This window comes from Cynocephalus volans, chromosome X, assembly GCF_027409185.1.
Source record: "Cynocephalus volans isolate mCynVol1 chromosome X, mCynVol1.pri, whole genome shotgun sequence".
NCBI classification, from domain to species: domain Eukaryota; kingdom Metazoa; phylum Chordata; class Mammalia; order Dermoptera; family Cynocephalidae; genus Cynocephalus; species Cynocephalus volans.
The window spans coordinates 132140245-132156534 of record NC_084478.1 but is presented as its reverse complement, the minus strand read 5'-3'; the positions used below and the strand labels follow the sequence as shown (position 1 = coordinate 132156534).

The 16290-nt window shown below is 45.1% G+C and overlaps 1 protein-coding gene across 1 annotated transcript; it reads left to right on the top strand.

Annotated features, from left to right (window-relative positions):
• The first annotated feature begins 6451 nt into the window (after positions 1 to 6451).
• On the top strand, positions 6452 to 6952 carry LOC134366639 (mitochondrial inner membrane protease subunit 1-like). The gene has a single exon (XM_063082992.1). It carries the CDS (start codon positions 6452 to 6454, stop codon positions 6950 to 6952), a length of 501 nt encoding a protein of 166 aa, XP_062939062.1.
• The last annotated feature ends 9338 nt before the right edge of the window (positions 6953 to 16290 follow it).

Below are 16290 nucleotides of genomic sequence, written 5' to 3'. Positions count from 1 at the left end.
TTTGCTTTACTGTGGGTATTTTCAGAGGCTTCCAAGGATACTGAGACATGGGAAAGATGGCATATCAAATAAACAAGGGATAATCCTCAAACAAATTAGACAAGTTATGGGCTGTGGGATTTGAAAAAGACATACCCTTTTGACATGAGACCAAATTCTTGGGTTTGGGATGCAGGCCAGTTAGGAGTCCAAGCTGGAAGCAAATGTCACCTCTCTCCGGAGACTCAGGATGACTCCCACGTTCTTCTCTGGAGCCGCTAGTTCCAGAGGAAGGCTTTGTGACTGCCTTATGTATTACAGCCTTGCACCTGTCTCTGAGTGCTCCCTGAGACACACACTTTGGTGGCTTCCAACAGCACAGGGGAGAGGGAACTTTTTCTATTGTTATTAATTCATGACTGTGGTTATAATTCAAAACAATAAAAATTAAAGTAACCATAGGGGAAACCAGGTGTGGGGTATGCAGGAACTCTGTAATATTCTTGCAACTTTTCTGTAAATCTAAAACTATTCTAAAATAAAACATTTATTTAAAAATAAAATAACCAACCAAACACCTACGCCTGGGGTGAAACTGATTAAGTATGCACTTTAAAGTGTGGCGCTCTAGGAGGCATGCTGGTGGGAGAGTTCCTTGCGTGTTTACAAATCACCAAAAGTTGTTGAACTCCACTGATGTGGTCTACATCATAAACAACTACCTTAAATTGTGTCTACATAGGTTGGTTCCCCATAGATTATTAGAGAAAATATCTTATTTGTAAGATGTCCGGTCTTAGCAAAACCCTTCGTGGAGGTGCTTTGGTTAATTGTGTGGGGGCAGCAGAGTGACGTGGGAGCTCACAAAGCTTTGGAGCTGGGCAGGCCTGGCTTTACATCACGTGCCTTTCACTTACTAGCTGGGTGACCTTAGGGGAGTTACTTAATCTCCCTGAGCATGTGTAAAATGGGGGCCAATAATACTGTGCTGTATGTAGACTTGCTGTGACAATTGAATGAGATGGTATGTCAAAAGTGCCTGGCCTAGGGCTGGCCGGTTAGGTCAGTTGGTTAGAGTGCAGCCTTATAACACCAAGGTCAAGGGTTTGGATCTCTGTACCAGCCAGCCGCTTAAAAAAAAAAAAAAAGTGCCTGGCCTATTAGTAAATGGTAGCAATTCATCTTTATGAGTCGCTGGTATAAACCTGTAACCAGTATTTTTTTTTTTTTTTTTAAAGATGACTGGTAAGGGTATCTTAACCCTTTACTTGGTGTTGTCAGCACCACGGTTTCCCAAGTGAGCTAACTGGCCATCCCTATATAGGTATCCGAACCCGTGGCCTTGGTGTTATCAGCACCACACTCTCCCAAGTGAGTCACGGGTTGGCCCTTGGTTCCCAGTTCTTAAGTTCCACCCCCCAGAAAGTCCAAGGGCATGACACAATGCAGCCAAGTTCCTTGCTGTGGTGTAGCAAGGGTGATCTTTGCCCCAATTCCCGATAAGTTCCTCATTTCTATCTGAGACCTCATCATCCACATGGTCTTTACTGTCCACATTTCTATCAGCATTCCGGTCACAACCATTTAAGCAATCTGTAAAATCTTCCAAACTTTCCCACATCTCTTTGTCTTCTTCTAAGTCCTCCGAAGTCCTCCAACCTTTTCCTAACATCCAGTTCCATAGTTGCATCCACATTTTCAGGTACCTGTATAAGCCACACCCCACTCCTTGGTACCAATTTTCTGTATTAGTCCATTTTGCGTTGCTATGACAAATACCTGAGACAGGGTAATTTATAAAGAACAGAGGTTTATTTGGCTTATGATTCTGGGACAGCTGTATCTGGTGCAGGCCTCGGGCTGCTTCTACTCATGTCGGGTGGAAAGCAACAGGCAGCTGGCGGGTACAAGCAGATCACATGGCAAGAGGAAGCAAGAGAGAGAGAGGAGGTGCCAGGGTCTTTTAAACAACCTGCCGTCATGGGAACTAATAGAGGGAGAAGTCACTCATTAATCCTCCCTCCCCCAGGGAGAGCATTAATCCATTCATGAGGGATCCGCACCCATGCATCAATCAGTTTCCAACACTGCCACATTGGGGATAAAATTTCCACGAGTTTTGGTGAGGACAGCACATCCAAACTCCATCACCTGGTTTCTCATTATCAGCAAAGTTGGTGGCATGTGGTGGTGGTGCATAGGCGAGTTGGGCTGAGTGGCAGCCTTTGAAAAGGGAAGGGGGAGGAGGAACATATACAAAAAGCTGACAGAGGAACTGAAAGGACTAGAGCAATGAAGTCCCTTGCAGCGGAGGTAAGAAGTCTTCCAGGCCTTGAATCACCCCTGTTAGCTCAGTATGATAAAATATGTTCACATCCAGGGCCCTGGGTCATTACAAGTGGATTAAAGTGTTGAGAATTTAAGTTGAAGTATTGAGTTTATGATACATCCTAAAGAGTTAAGTCTAAAAGCTTTGGTTCATAAAGGGACACGCTTCAGTTCATCCAGAAAATGTGCATTTATGGAACGCAGTCAATGAATGAGGTGCTCCTTATTTTGAACACTTTAAAAGTGTGATGGTCTTTCTGCCATGTCAGCTCAGCTAGGCTCTAGGTCTCAGTTATTCAGGGACACACTGATCTAGCAGTTGTGGTCAAGGTATTTTGTGTATGTAATTGAAGTCCATAATTAGTTCACTCTAAGTGAGATTATCCTAGATAACCTGGGTGGATCTGATTCAATCAGCTGAAAAGCCTTAAAAGCAGGGTTGAGTTTTCCTTGAGAAAAAAATTCCACCTATGGACAGCAGCCTCAGCCTGCACACAGCCCATGCCTGTGAGGCCCAGTCTGCCTTCCTGAAGGCTTGCCCTGTGAATTTCCAGTTTGCCTAGTCAGAAGCCAGTTCCTTGCAATAAATCTCTTCACATATATCTCTTACAGGTTCTGCTTCTCTGGTTGAGCGTTGACTGATTAAAAACAGCAACCATGTTACACTCCAATATGATAGGTTTGTGATGAGTTTAAAATTTACACAGGTGGAGCACACCCAGCACCCAGATCTTGGTTTCTAATACCATTCTCCAGTAAAAAGAACCAGAGTTCCTTGGTTCCTTGAAGAAATGGCTAATTCTAGGTCTGGGGCAGAATGAATTATAACACAAAGTATAAAGTGAATATTCATAAGTCCATGATTGAGTAGATGAATGGGGAGGAAGAGACAAACCTCCCATGCAGAAAAATCCCAAATGAATTTATGTAGATACTCCTCCCTCAAAGAGGAGAGCAGAACTCCTCTTAAGTGACGAGCTGCACATAGTGATTTATTTCCAAAGAACACAGTTGGAAAGGAGGAGAAAGTTTACAGTGGAGAAACCTGACAAACACTATCTCAGCCAGGTGATCAAGGTCAACATCAACAGTGATAAATCATGTTGATAGCATGTACCCTTGACGTGATGTAATAAGAATGGCACTTTACCTCTGTGGTCTTCCTCCCCAAAACTTATAACCCCAATCTCATCATGAGAAAAACATCAAATTCCAATAGACAGGCATCCTACAAAATACTTGACTAGTACTCCTCAAAAGTGTCAAGGTCATCAAAAACAAGGAAAGTCTGAGAAATTATCACAGCCAAGAGAAGCCTAAGGAGACATGATGACTGAATGCAATGTGGTATCCTGGATGGGATCTTGGAACAGAAAAAGAAAGTTAAGAAAACCGAGGACATCTGAATAAACCATGAACTTTAACTCTCTGTATTATCTTCTTGATTTTGTGTAAATCTAAAATTGTTCTAAAAATACAGCCTACTAAAAACACCACATCAGAAAAAAATTAGATGGACAAGTTTCAGTACTAGGCTACAAAATGAAGAGTCATTCTTCTGTTTCCATTTTTACTTTAATTTAGAAGCAAATCCTGGTGATTTGAGTGACTGGCAGTTTGCCAACCCTCTGTTGATAGTGGCTATCCTGTCTCATAGTCAATGCCAAATGAGTGGCTTTTCTACCCCCAGAGGCATTAGCAGGTAGCCCCCCCAGCAGATAAACTCACCTTCTATTTCATCAAAAAGATAGAAACCATCTAAAAAGAATGTTCAGCTTTCTGCAACCAAAGCTATGAACTCATCTGCATGTGCACCCATTTTTCTCCCTCCTGTGCTCCTGTTATAATAATAACGGCAGCTACCATTTATGCAGTGTTACTATGTGCCAGGCAAAATGGTAAGCATATTACATGCATTGTCTCATTTAATCATCAGACCAAACTTATGAGGTAGGTATTCATAATTGCATTGTTTTATAGACAAGGAAACAGACTCAGGAGAGTGACTTGCCCAAGGTCTCACAGCCCTGTGAATGTCACAGAAGGCGGTAGAACCAAGTTCTAACCAGACAATCTGACTCTAGAGTCCCAGCTCTCAGCTCCAGGGCTCTCCTCCTCTGTAAGACAGATCTCTAGTCCTGTGCTCTGACTCATCCCTTCCCACCACTCGGGAACTTTGATCCATCAACTGTTTGCATTGACCCCTCTATCTTCCTACTTCTTCTCTTCTGTGTCCTTTTGTCATTATGCAAACAAACTGTCACTCCCAAGTCAAAACAAAACCATTCCCCGAACCCCACAGCCATCTCCAGTTCTTTCTTTCTTTTTGTTTTTTATGTTTTTTGGTGGCGGGGCAGACCCTGGACCTTGGTGTTACCAGCACCACCCTCTAACTGACTGAGCTAACCGCCAGCCTCCAGTTTTTTCTTGACTTATATATCCACGTACCCAGCTGTCTACTAGATGTCTTCACCTGATGTCTTACAGTCATCTTAAACTTAATGCATCCAAAACTGAACTCTTGGTCCCCCCTCACCAAAGAACCCTATTCTTCTCATAGTCTTTCCCTCTCAGTAAATGACACCACTATCCATCCTGTTGCTCAAGCCAGAAAGCTGAGTGTCATCTTTTCCACCTCTCTCTTCCTCCTCCCCTACAGTCAATCCCAAGTCTTGTTAATTAGACTGAATCTCTTATCTGTCCATCTCACTCCACCGGCACTGCCTCTGCCCTAGTTCTGGTGACTAGCATGTCTCCCCGCCCAGACTACAAACCATAGCCTCTTACTGGCCTCTCTACTACTAGCCTACTCCACCCCACCCCCAAGCAATTGTTCTCAGCAGTCCACGCACTAACTTCAGTGCTTTCTTAAACCCAAACCTGATAGGCCACTGTGCAGTTTCAAACCCTTTAATGTTTTTCTTGGCCTCAGGATAGAATTCAAGCTCCCATTCAACGCTTAGAGGCTCACTGTGATCTGGCCCCAGCTCACCTCTCCAGCCTCATCCCTTATCACTACTTCCTGTCAGCACCCTCTCTGCCCACCCCTAAATACGTCCCCTTTCTACACTCCTGCCACAAAGGGTGACTTTCAGTTCCCTAAAGTCTCCCAGCTTGCTCCAGACTGGGCCTTTTCACCGTCTGTTTCCTACGTGCAGGACATGAACAGTCTGCACCCCACCCTACAGCCCCGCCCCCCAAACCTAACTCCTCTAAGGCCTTCAGGGCTCCCACATTCAGGACAGGTTTGCAATCACCTAGTCCTCATCACAGCACTCAGCACCAGGGGCTGTAACCATCTGCACTCTCGTCTGTCCCCCTGTAGTCCGTGAGCCTGTGAAGACGCGGGCCTGTCCACATGGCTCTTTGCACCCAGCACCCAGAGCTGTGTGTCTGCCTCCTAGTCTGTAATGGGTGTTTGTGGAATGAACAAGTGGGAGTTGGAGGCAGCTGACCTTGAGTTTAGATCCGCCGACTTTCTGATTAAACTAACAGTTCTGGGTTTTTTGTAGTTCATTTGCCTTCCGTTCCCCTCCCCTTCTCCCTTTTATCAGTCCTGTGGAAATACTTTTTTTTTTTTTTTTTTTTTAATATGACCGGTAAGGGGATCTTAACCCTTGACTTGGTGTTGTCAGCACCACGCTCTCCCAAGTGAGCCAACCGGCCATCCCTATATAGGGATCCGAATCCGTGGTCTTGGTGTTATCAGCACCACACTCTCCCAAGTGAGCAACAGGTGGCCCTGGAAATATTTTTTCTAATGAACACCGTATAAGATGTACTTTCAGAGAGTTACAAATGTGGAATTATAGGTTCATGATTTTAGAACTTAGAGGAAAAAGGCCCACCTGGCTCCTGGGTGAGGGTCTTCAGGAGTTCTTTGGGGCTAGAGGAATCCTGAAACCATGGATCACCCACATATCCTTTGAGACATCCTTTAGATTTTTTTTTTTTTTTCTGGAAGCCCTGAAACTACTCTAAACTTGAATGTGTTGTAGAAGAAATCTATGTGAATATGAACTTTAACATTTATCTTCATTAATGGAAAAGCTCAATGGCCTTCTCATCATCATTTTGAACTTTATAACCATTCTATCCTGCTGAAGATGTATAAGGCCAATGGTGGCAGAGTCTGCATAGAGCTATGCTTCATGGTGTTCTGGGAAAAATCTTTCGACTTGTTGGCTATACTATTCAGGATGGCTGTATAGCTCATTGTGCTTTTGAGCACGTTGGTGGTGTTGTCATGTGTTCTGGACCACCTATGGAGCCTACAATTCAAAATTCAGATATTATCTTTGCAGGAAATCTTAGTCGTCATTTTTATGGCATCCAAAGAGGTGACACTGTGATTGCAAAAAGCCCAAGAGATCCAAAATCAAATATTTGTAAAAGAGTAATTGGCTTGGAAGGAGACAAGATTCTCACCACTAGTCCATCAGATTTCTTTAAAAGCCATAGTTATATGCTAATGGGTCATATTTGGTTAGAAGGTAATAATCTACAGAATTCTACAGATTCCAGGTACTATGGACCTATTCCAGATGGACTAATAAGAGGACGAATCTTCTTTAAGATTTGGCCTCTGAGTGATTTTGGAGATCTACGTGACAGCCCTAATGTCCACAGATGTTCTGATGATTAGCAGGCATTTATACTTTTGACTTGTTTGTGTCCTGTTCAAGTGAATTTATTGCTGCCACTGAAACCATGTATTTATCAATAAACCATTTGCTATTCAAAATAAAAAAGAACTTAAAGATCAAGTCTAATGTCCTCATTTCAAGTTGAAGAAAACTGAAGTCTCAAAAGCTGATGTGGTTTGTTAGTGGCAGGCTAGTTGTGGCTGTAAAACCAGGACTAAGCCTCAGATTTCTTTTTTTTTTTTTTTTAAAAGATGACCGGTAAGGGGATCTTAACCCTTGACTTGGTGTTGTCAGCACCATGCTCACCCGGTGAGTAAACCGGCCATCCCTATATGGGATCCGAACCTGCGGCCTTGGTGTTATCAGCACCGCACTCTCCCGAGTGAGCCACAGGCAGGCCCAGCCTCAGATTTCTTGATTCCAGAGCTCTTTCCCTCCATTTTGTACCATGCTGTGACAGATTAAAGATGATCATGGATTCTTTGATACCCTTCCCACTGAGAGATGGGGTCTATATCCCCTTCCCTTGAATCTGGATGAATTCTGAATCTGCTTAGACCAATTAAAATACAGCAAAAGAGATAACCTGGGCTGGGCAGGACCGGCCACATAATATGCAGGGCCAAAACTGAAACTGTAGGACACTTTAAAAAAAATTATTAAGAATGTCAAGATGGCAAATGCAGAGCACCAAACCAAGTGCAGGGCCCTGTGCAGTTATGGCCTGGTGCCAGTTTCATGGCCCTGGTCTTGAGGGACTGCAGCTTCCAGTTCCTGTCTTCTGGAACACTCAATCAAGCCAGCTGCCACATAAGCAGCCAACTACCTTAAGATCATCATGCTGTGAGAAGCCCAAGACACACGGAGAAGCCCCGGAGGATGAAGTGCCATGTAGAAAGAGAGAGCGAAAAGCCAAGGAGCACCCAGGCTCCTAGCACGGGAGTGAAGGTGACATCTTGGTACTGGATCCTCCAGCCCCTGCCTCTCTCACTAGATCGGAGGCGAACTCCCAGCCAAGGCCTTCCCAGATTCCTGCCCCACAAAATGATGATGGAAACAAAATGTTTGTTTTAGGCCATTAAGTTTTGGGACAGTGTTTTATACAGCAATAGATAACATGAACACGTACTGTCTTTTGGGATAGTCTGTTACACAGCAATAGATAACAGCAATACATATTGTCTCTAGTGTTCCTCAAAATGCCAGTGAAATGCTGACTTTTACATTTTTACATTTTCCAGCACAAAGCTTTTTTTTTTTCGGATGGCTGGCTGGTACAGGGATCCAAACCCTTGACCTTGGTGTTACTACATTGTGCTCCAACCAACTGAGCTAACCAGCCAGCCAGTCGCTCTCCTTTTAAAGCCATCAGAACCACACTCATGACCACCATTAAACTATCAATAGATTAATCCATTCACTAGAGCATGGTCCTCACCATCTAATCAACTCTTAAATGCCCCAACTTTCAATTACCGTAGTAAGATTTCCCATCCTCTTAACACTGTCACAGTGGGGATTTTCAACATGAGCTTTTTTTTTTTTTTTAATCCCTATAAAAGATGACCGGTAAGGGGATCTTAACCCTTGACTTGGTGTTGTCAGCACCACACTCTCCCAAGTGAGCCACAGGCCGGTCCTCAACATGAACTTTGTAAGGACAAACATATCCAAATTATGTCATCCATCCACTTTCAGTTTTGAGTTTGGGCCTGATACTTTTTTTTTTTTTTTTTTTTTTTTTGGCAGCTGGCTAGTACGAGAATCTGAACCCTTGGCCTTGCTGTTATAACATCATGCTCTAACCAAATGAGCTAACCGGTCAGCCCTGGGCCTGATAATTACAACACTGTGAGCTTTCTGTGAACTGCCTGTGAAACATAAATTGTCTACTCCTTCCCAATTCTGTCAAAAAAAAAAAGGAAGAAGGTAAAAAAAGGAAGGAAGGGAGGGAGAGGGGGAGGGAGGAAGGAAGGGAAAAGAAGGAAAAAGAAAGAAGAAAAAAATACTGGTTACAGGTTTATACCAGGGACTCATAAAGATGAATTGCTACCATTTACTAATAGGCCAGGCACTTTTTTTTTTTAAAGCGGCTGGCTGGTACAGAGATCCAAACCCTTGACCTTGGTGTTATAAGGCTGCGCTCTAACCAACTGACCTAACCGGCCAGCCCTAGGCCAGGCACTTTTGACATACCATCTCATTCAATTGTCACAGCAAGTCTACATACAGCACAGTATTATTGGCCCCCATTTTACACATGCTCAGGGAGATTAAGTAACTCCCCTAAGGTCACCCAGCTAGTAAGTGAAAGGCACGTGATGTAAAGCCAGGCCTGCCCAGCTCCAAAGCTTTGTGAGCTCCCACGTCACTCTGCTGCCCCCACACAATTAACCAAAGCACCTCCACGAAGGGTTTTGCTAAGACCGGACATCTTACAAATAAGATATTTTCTCTAATAATCTATGGGGAACCAACCTATGTAGACACAATTTAAGGTAGTTGTTTATGATGTAGACCACATCAGTGGAGTTCAACAACTTTTGGTGATTTGTAAACACGCAAGGAACTCTCCCACCAGCATGCCTCCTAGAGCGCCACACTTTAAAGTGCATACTTAATCAGTTTCACCCCAGGCGTAGGTGTTTGGTTGGTTATTTTATTTTTAAATAAATGTTTTATTTTAGAATAGTTTTAGATTTACAGAAAAGTTGCAAGAATATTACAGAGTTCCTGCATACCCCACACCTGGTTTCCCCTATGGTTACTTTAATTTTTATTGTTTTGAATTATAACCACAGTCATGAATTAATAACAATAGAAAAAGTTCCCTCTCCCCTGTGCTGTTGGAAGCCACCAAAGTGTGTGTCTCAGGGAGCACTCAGAGACAGGTGCAAGGCTGTAATACATAAGGCAGTCACAAAGCCTTCCTCTGGAACTAGCGGCTCCAGAGAAGAACGTGGGAGTCATCCTGAGTCTCCGGAGAGAGGTGACATTTGCTTCCAGCTTGGACTCCTAACTGGCCTGCATCCCAAACCCAAGAATTTGGTCTCATGTCAAAAGGGTATGTCTTTTTCAAATCCCACAGCCCATAACTTGTCTAATTTGTTTGAGGATTATCCCTTGTTTATTTGATATGCCATCTTTCCCATGTCTCAGTATCCTTGGAAGCCTCTGAAAATACCCACAGTAAAGCAAACAGGCAAACAAAATCCAACATGAAGGACTATAGAAAGCACAGAGAGAACAGAAGCAAACAGATGAAGACAAAGACCCAGAGGAGTAAGGGATTTCTTGAGGCAACGCCAGGACTAGCACACAGGTGTCTTGTTCAGAGATCCCTTGGAGCAGATGCTCCCGGGGATGTCTGCTCAGCCCATAGTGCTTTATCTGAACACCAGCCCACCCAAAGGGCAGTCAGGCTTATACCTGACCCTACCCCATCAGCCACAGTTGATTGGCTCTTTTTTTTTTTTTTTTTTTTTTTTTTTAGCAGCTGGCCAGTATGGGGATCCGAACCCTTGACCTTGGTGTTATCAATACCGCGCTCTAACCAACTGAGCTAAGCAGCCGGCCCTGGCTCTTGACTAGACACATAACCCAAGTTGGGCCAATTGGGCTCTCCCTCTCATGATCTTGCTGTTGGATTCAGTGATGCCTGTTCATTTCCACTGGTCACCTGACCTGAGGACATAGAGGAGGCCACGTTTGGCCTTACTTTCAGAGACGCAGAGGAAGCAGGTCTGCCAAGAGGGACAAGAGTGAAACAGACATGCAGAAGGAAGCTGACTAGGAGACTGAGGCCCAGAGAGGGAGAGCTACCTGCCTGGCATCTCAATGGCTTTCGAGGCCCTGGTTCTGGTTCTTCTGGAAGCCTGGCTGCCCCCTGCCCTTGGGGTCCATGAGACACCTTTGAAGGCTTGTGTTAAATTCCCCTCTTTTGCTTAAAAAACAAACAAACAAACAAACAAAAACAACACATGTGAGTGGCTCTATACTAATCCTGAAAATTAAGTTTAATTTTCCTGTTCTTTAAAGATTTTTTTCTGATTATAAATACATGCTCCGGGGCTTGCCAGTTAGCTCAGTTGGTTAGAGCACAGTGTTATTACACCAAGGTCAAGGGTTCAGATCCCCATACTGGCCAGCTGCCAAAAAATAAAAATAAATAAATACACAAGTGCATGCTCATTGTAGACGTTTTAATTAGCTTTCTTCTCATAAAACACATTTTAATTATGTCTATACATCCTGAGAAGTATAAAAATGAAAGCTTAATCACCTGTAATGAAATGCATATACATATTAGAGAAAAAATACGTACAAAAATGTTTATAGCGGCACTATTCATAAAGGCCCCCAAACTGGAAATTATCCAAAATTGCCTATCAACAGGAAAATGCAGAAATAAATTATGGTGTATTCACACACTGAACACTATACAGAATGATCTACAACTTCATGGAACAACACCAAGTCAAGGGTTAAGATCCCCTTACTCATCATCTTTTATAAAAAAATAAAAAATAAAGAATTTTGAACCAGAGTATATGGTTGAAGAAATTTCTAAGCAGCAAAGCATTAAGGAAGCTGCATGGTTAATTTTAACAGCCTACTCGGAGTTACGGTGGCAAAGGCATGATGTAAAGCCAGCATTTAAAAGGGATGCAGAGATTAAAGATTTGGAAAACTTGCAGCCTGGCCATGCAGTAGAGAAGCTGAGAGCAGGAGGAAAACTCAAGGGTGAAGCAGATAAACTGGCTGGTAAAGACATTATCTTGGGGATGAAGCAGCCAGATACTAATAGGCAAGACTCTGAGAGAAAAGCCCTAAAGGCATTTGAGAAGTCTGGAAGGGTTCCCCACACATCACAGGCCCTGAGGCCTAGAAGGACTGAGTTGTTCCAGATGACAGACCTGGGGCTCAGCTGCCCTGAGGAACCTGTTCCCTGCATCCCAGCTGCTCTGGCTGGAGCAGCCCTGCCTCAAACAGCCCCCTCAAGTGTGGTTCATGCAGCAGCTTTGGAGAGTAGAAGCCTGAAACCTCGGTGCCATCCACATCGTGTTAAGTCTGCAGGCCGGCAGGACGTGAGAGCAGTGGAGGCATGGCACCCTCTACCCAGATCCCAGAGGACATATGGAAAAGCCTGGGGGCCCAGGCAGAGACCTGCCACAGGGGCAGAGCCACTGCAGAGGCCATCTACTAGAGCAATGCCAATAGGGAAAGTGGGTTTGGAGCTCCCACAGAGAGCCCCTACCAGGGAAATGTCTAGTAGAGCCAAGGCAGCAGGGCTGCTGTCAGGACCCCAGATCTGTAAGGCCATTGGTATGTGCAACGCAGGCCTGGAAAAGCTGCAGGCACCAGCACAGCCCACTGGGCTGCACCCAGCATAGCTGTGGGAGTGAGGCTGGCCAAGGCTTTCGGGGCCCAGATGCCCCATTGTGCCCAGGATGCAGGAGTTGGAGTCAAAGAAGATTATTTTGGGACTGGCCCATGGCTCACTTGGGAGAGTGTGGTGCTAATAAGACTAAGGCCACAGGTTCAGATCCCTATATAGGGATGGCCGGTTAGCTCACTTGGGAGAGCGTGTTGCTGACAACACCAAGTCAAGGGTTAAGATCCCTTTACTGGTCATCTTAAAAAAAAAAAAAAAAAAAGTATTTTGGAGCTTTAAGCCATAATGTCTGCCCTGCTGGGAACTTGTTTGGGGCATTTCTCCTTTCTTTTAGTCTATTCCTCCCTTTTGGAATGGGAATGTGTACCCAATGCCTGTTACAACGTTATATCTTGGCAGTAGATAAATTTGGTTTTGATTTTTACAGGTTTACAGCTGGAAGGACTTTTGCTTTCGGTCTCAGATGAGACTTTGGTCTTTTAAGTTGGTGCTGGAGCAAGCTCAGACTTTTGGGACTGTTGGGATTTAATGATTGTGTTTTGTATGTGAGAATGACATGCATTTTGGGGGGCCAGGGGTGGAATGATGGAGTTTGGATGTGTTGTCCCCTCCAAAACTCATGTGGAAATCTGATCCCCAATGTGGCAGTGTTGGAAACTGATTGAGTCATGGGGAGGATCCCTCATGAATGGATTAATGCTCTCCCTGGGGGAGGGGGATTAATGAGTGAGATCTCGCTCTATTAGTTCCCGCGAGAGCAGGTTATTTAAGAGACCCTGGCACCTCTTCTCTCTCTCTCTTGCTTCCTCTCACCATGTGCTCTGCTTGTACCACCAGCTGCCTGCCACTTTCTGCCATGAGTAGAAGCAGCCTGAGGCCCACACCAGATATAGCTGTTGCAGAATCATAAGCCAAATAAACCTCTGTTCTTTATAAATTACCCAGTCTCAGGTATTTCTGTTATAGCAACACAAAACGGACTAATACAACAGGTGTTTCCCACCACACTAACGGTTTTTGAATTTTGTATGACTATCTTTCTGTCTGTCTCAAATAGAAGTAGGGGATGGGAAGGGGCAATCCCAACCCAGCTGCAAAGTTGGAAGCTCCACATTTGTCAGTTTTGCACATGGGGCCTCTAGGTGAGCTTCATTAGAGCAAAGGCTTTAGAGGATTTAAAAAAAGTTTGAAAGGCTTTGCCTTCACAGGGGTCTTTGAACTTCTTCAGCTGAAGCATGACTTTTCTCAAAGCATTGCTCCAGAAACACTTTGCTTGTGTGATGCATTTGCCCCCAGTTTTCTCTGCTAGCACATCCATCCTCCATGTGACTGCCGCAGTGATTTCCCCAAATTTCATCATGTTACTCCTCTGCTTAGAAACCTTCCATGGTTCCTGACTACCTTTTGGCTAAAATCTATGTTCCTCTTTTAGAATGGCTTACAGGACCCTTAGTGATCTGGACCCCCATTCACTTCTCCAGGCTTGCCATTAACCATTCCCCAGCTCCCACCCTCCTGCCAAACCGGCTGATTTACGGTTCCTGGCACCTGCTACATCCACTGGCCAACTCCCACTCACCCCTCGAGCTCAAATCAGACATTGCTTTCCTCCCCAGGAAAGCCTTTCCTGCACCTCTCGGCCTGGGCCAGGTCCCGCTCTCTGTGCCCCCTCAGCACTCCTGCCCCCAATCCCCACACTTACCTGTCAGAGCCCTGCTTCTCACTCTCTCCTTTTCTTGCCCACATCCCTCACCAGAATGCAGTTTTGCATCATCTGCTTAACTCTGCTTTGCTCCCCTGGAAAGAGGTTTCTCAGGGAATTTGCTCTTCCTCTTGGGGTAAGCATACCAGTCTTGCCTCGAAAAGCATACCAGAAATGCCAATGGCTTGATGTTAGGCATGGAGATTTTTCAGCATGGGAGTTTGTCCCCTGCAGCCAAACCTCAATTTTACATGGAGGAGGTAGGCTAGGCAATATCACATGATGAGAAAATCTGTGGGGGAAAATAGCTGACTACAGAAAAACTATAGAAAGCCACTTTCAAATCTTCCAGCCGACTTGGTTTTCATTTTGGAAGAGCAAGGCGAATGCTTGTCTCAGGTCCCCAAATCTGCTAATAGTTAAGATGCTTAGGCTTAAACTTTTCCTGTGAAGAGGGGACTACTGTTATAAATGTCCTTTGAATGCTCAGCACATGCCAATCTTTCCTCCAGGGACCCCACAGACTCAGCCATGCGGCAGGAAGGCCCTGCCCTGACAGCCTTCACCAACCCCAACCCACCTTGGCAGCTGTCAAGGGGAGGGTGTGGAGCAAAAACCACAGTCCTGCATCAGTTGGCCAGTTTGCATCTATAAAATGGGCACAGGAGTGGAGGGGGGTTAATGCAGAGGCCAATGCCAAATGCCAGAATCTGGGAACTGTTTGCCCTCCCCCTTTTGATCATCCAAGAAAAAAAAGTTCATTTAGAAGAAAAAGGAATGCTATATAACACTGTGTAAATATGTTTAAGGTGTAGTTCCTAGAGACATGGGACAAACTGAAACAGTAATAGGCAGGGTTTGGATCATTTCATGGATGAGAAGAACCTAACTGGGTATTTAAGAAGGTAGGAAAGTTTTGAACACAGAGGGGACAAACAGGTCCATGAGGCAGAGGTGGAAACCTGGATGGATGGGCTCAGGGTGGCGTTTCTGGGCTGTTCTGTGGTGACTCAGTTTCTCTCTGGTGTTCAAGGACTGGGATGAGAGGCCTGGGGGACACAACAGTGCATTGCAAGGGCTACCCAAGCCTCCAGAGATACAGTGCTATTTTTAAAGTGCACCATTTTCTAGGCAGCATGGATCTCTAGCCGCCAACTGCTTTCCCCCACTTTCAGGTTGCTGAGTCAACCCTCCTGTATTCTATTTAATTTACGCTATTTGGGAATGGGAGCAATTTTCCAAGCTACAACTTATGTATTAACCTTAATTTTTAAAAAATGCTGATAAGGAAAGCCCTATCTTGGAAAAATGTGACAGTGGGTGTGTCTCATTGGAGGCACAAGTCAAGATAAAGTACATGAAATATCAGAAATGTAAATCCGGAGACTCTCCCCTTTTGCCACTCCTAGGCCCCCTACATGACAACTCTAGGATGAGATGTGTGCCCAAGGACAAACCTAGCTGCCAAAGAGCTCCAGAAACAGGTGAACTGTGTGTCTCTACTCGGAAGTAGCTGCTTCGGTGCACAGCTCTGGCCGTTTGCTCTGAGAGTGAGGCCCAGAGCCTGTCCTGGGTCACTAGCTGGTGGCCAAGGATTGGTGACCTCTTGGACATATGCAGCTTCCCCCTCTGTGGTTAATAAGAAAAAAAGGCACTCAAAGGACAGCTCTGTCATGTGAAAGGACAAAAACATTGCACTTTAATAGACTTAAGAGGTCATCCGTGATACATTAGAAAAGGTACCGGTAAGGCCTGGTAGTCTCAGGGGCAGGTTGCCAGGAGCTGTCTCTACTTAATGGCCAAGCCAGGCCGGCCAAGTTAAGCGTTTCCTCCGCATCAATGGTTTACAGTCTTAACTCATTCTTCTAGCCAATGTTGCTTAATAAACCCAGAGCTTCCGCCTGTCCAGAAATGGCTACTGGATTAACTTTCCCTCTCCCAAGCAAGACCACGCTCCCTGCTCCTCCTAACTTCTTAGTCCTGTAGCTTTGAGACTGGGCGCCAGGCCGGCTCGGTCCTTGGCTCTCTCGGTTAGGGGGTGCCCTAGTCTCCGGATGCTCCCGGCCAATGGCTGTAGGAGACCTGGGACAGGTACCTGAGCCGGTCCCCGACGTGGTCTGCTCATTGCAAGCCCAAGCTGTGTCCGAGGCGCCTCTCCTTTGGTGGAACCCAGGACAACCCAGGGCCGAGGCCTCACCGCAGCGTCGCGGCCCCTCCAAGATCTCCAGTCTCCGTCACCC

Excerpts from the sequence above, each read along its gene's own strand:
- LOC134366639 (XM_063082992.1), top strand. The coding sequence starts at position 6,452 with ATGCTTCATGGTGTTCTGGGAAAAATCTTTCGACTTGTTGGCTATACT.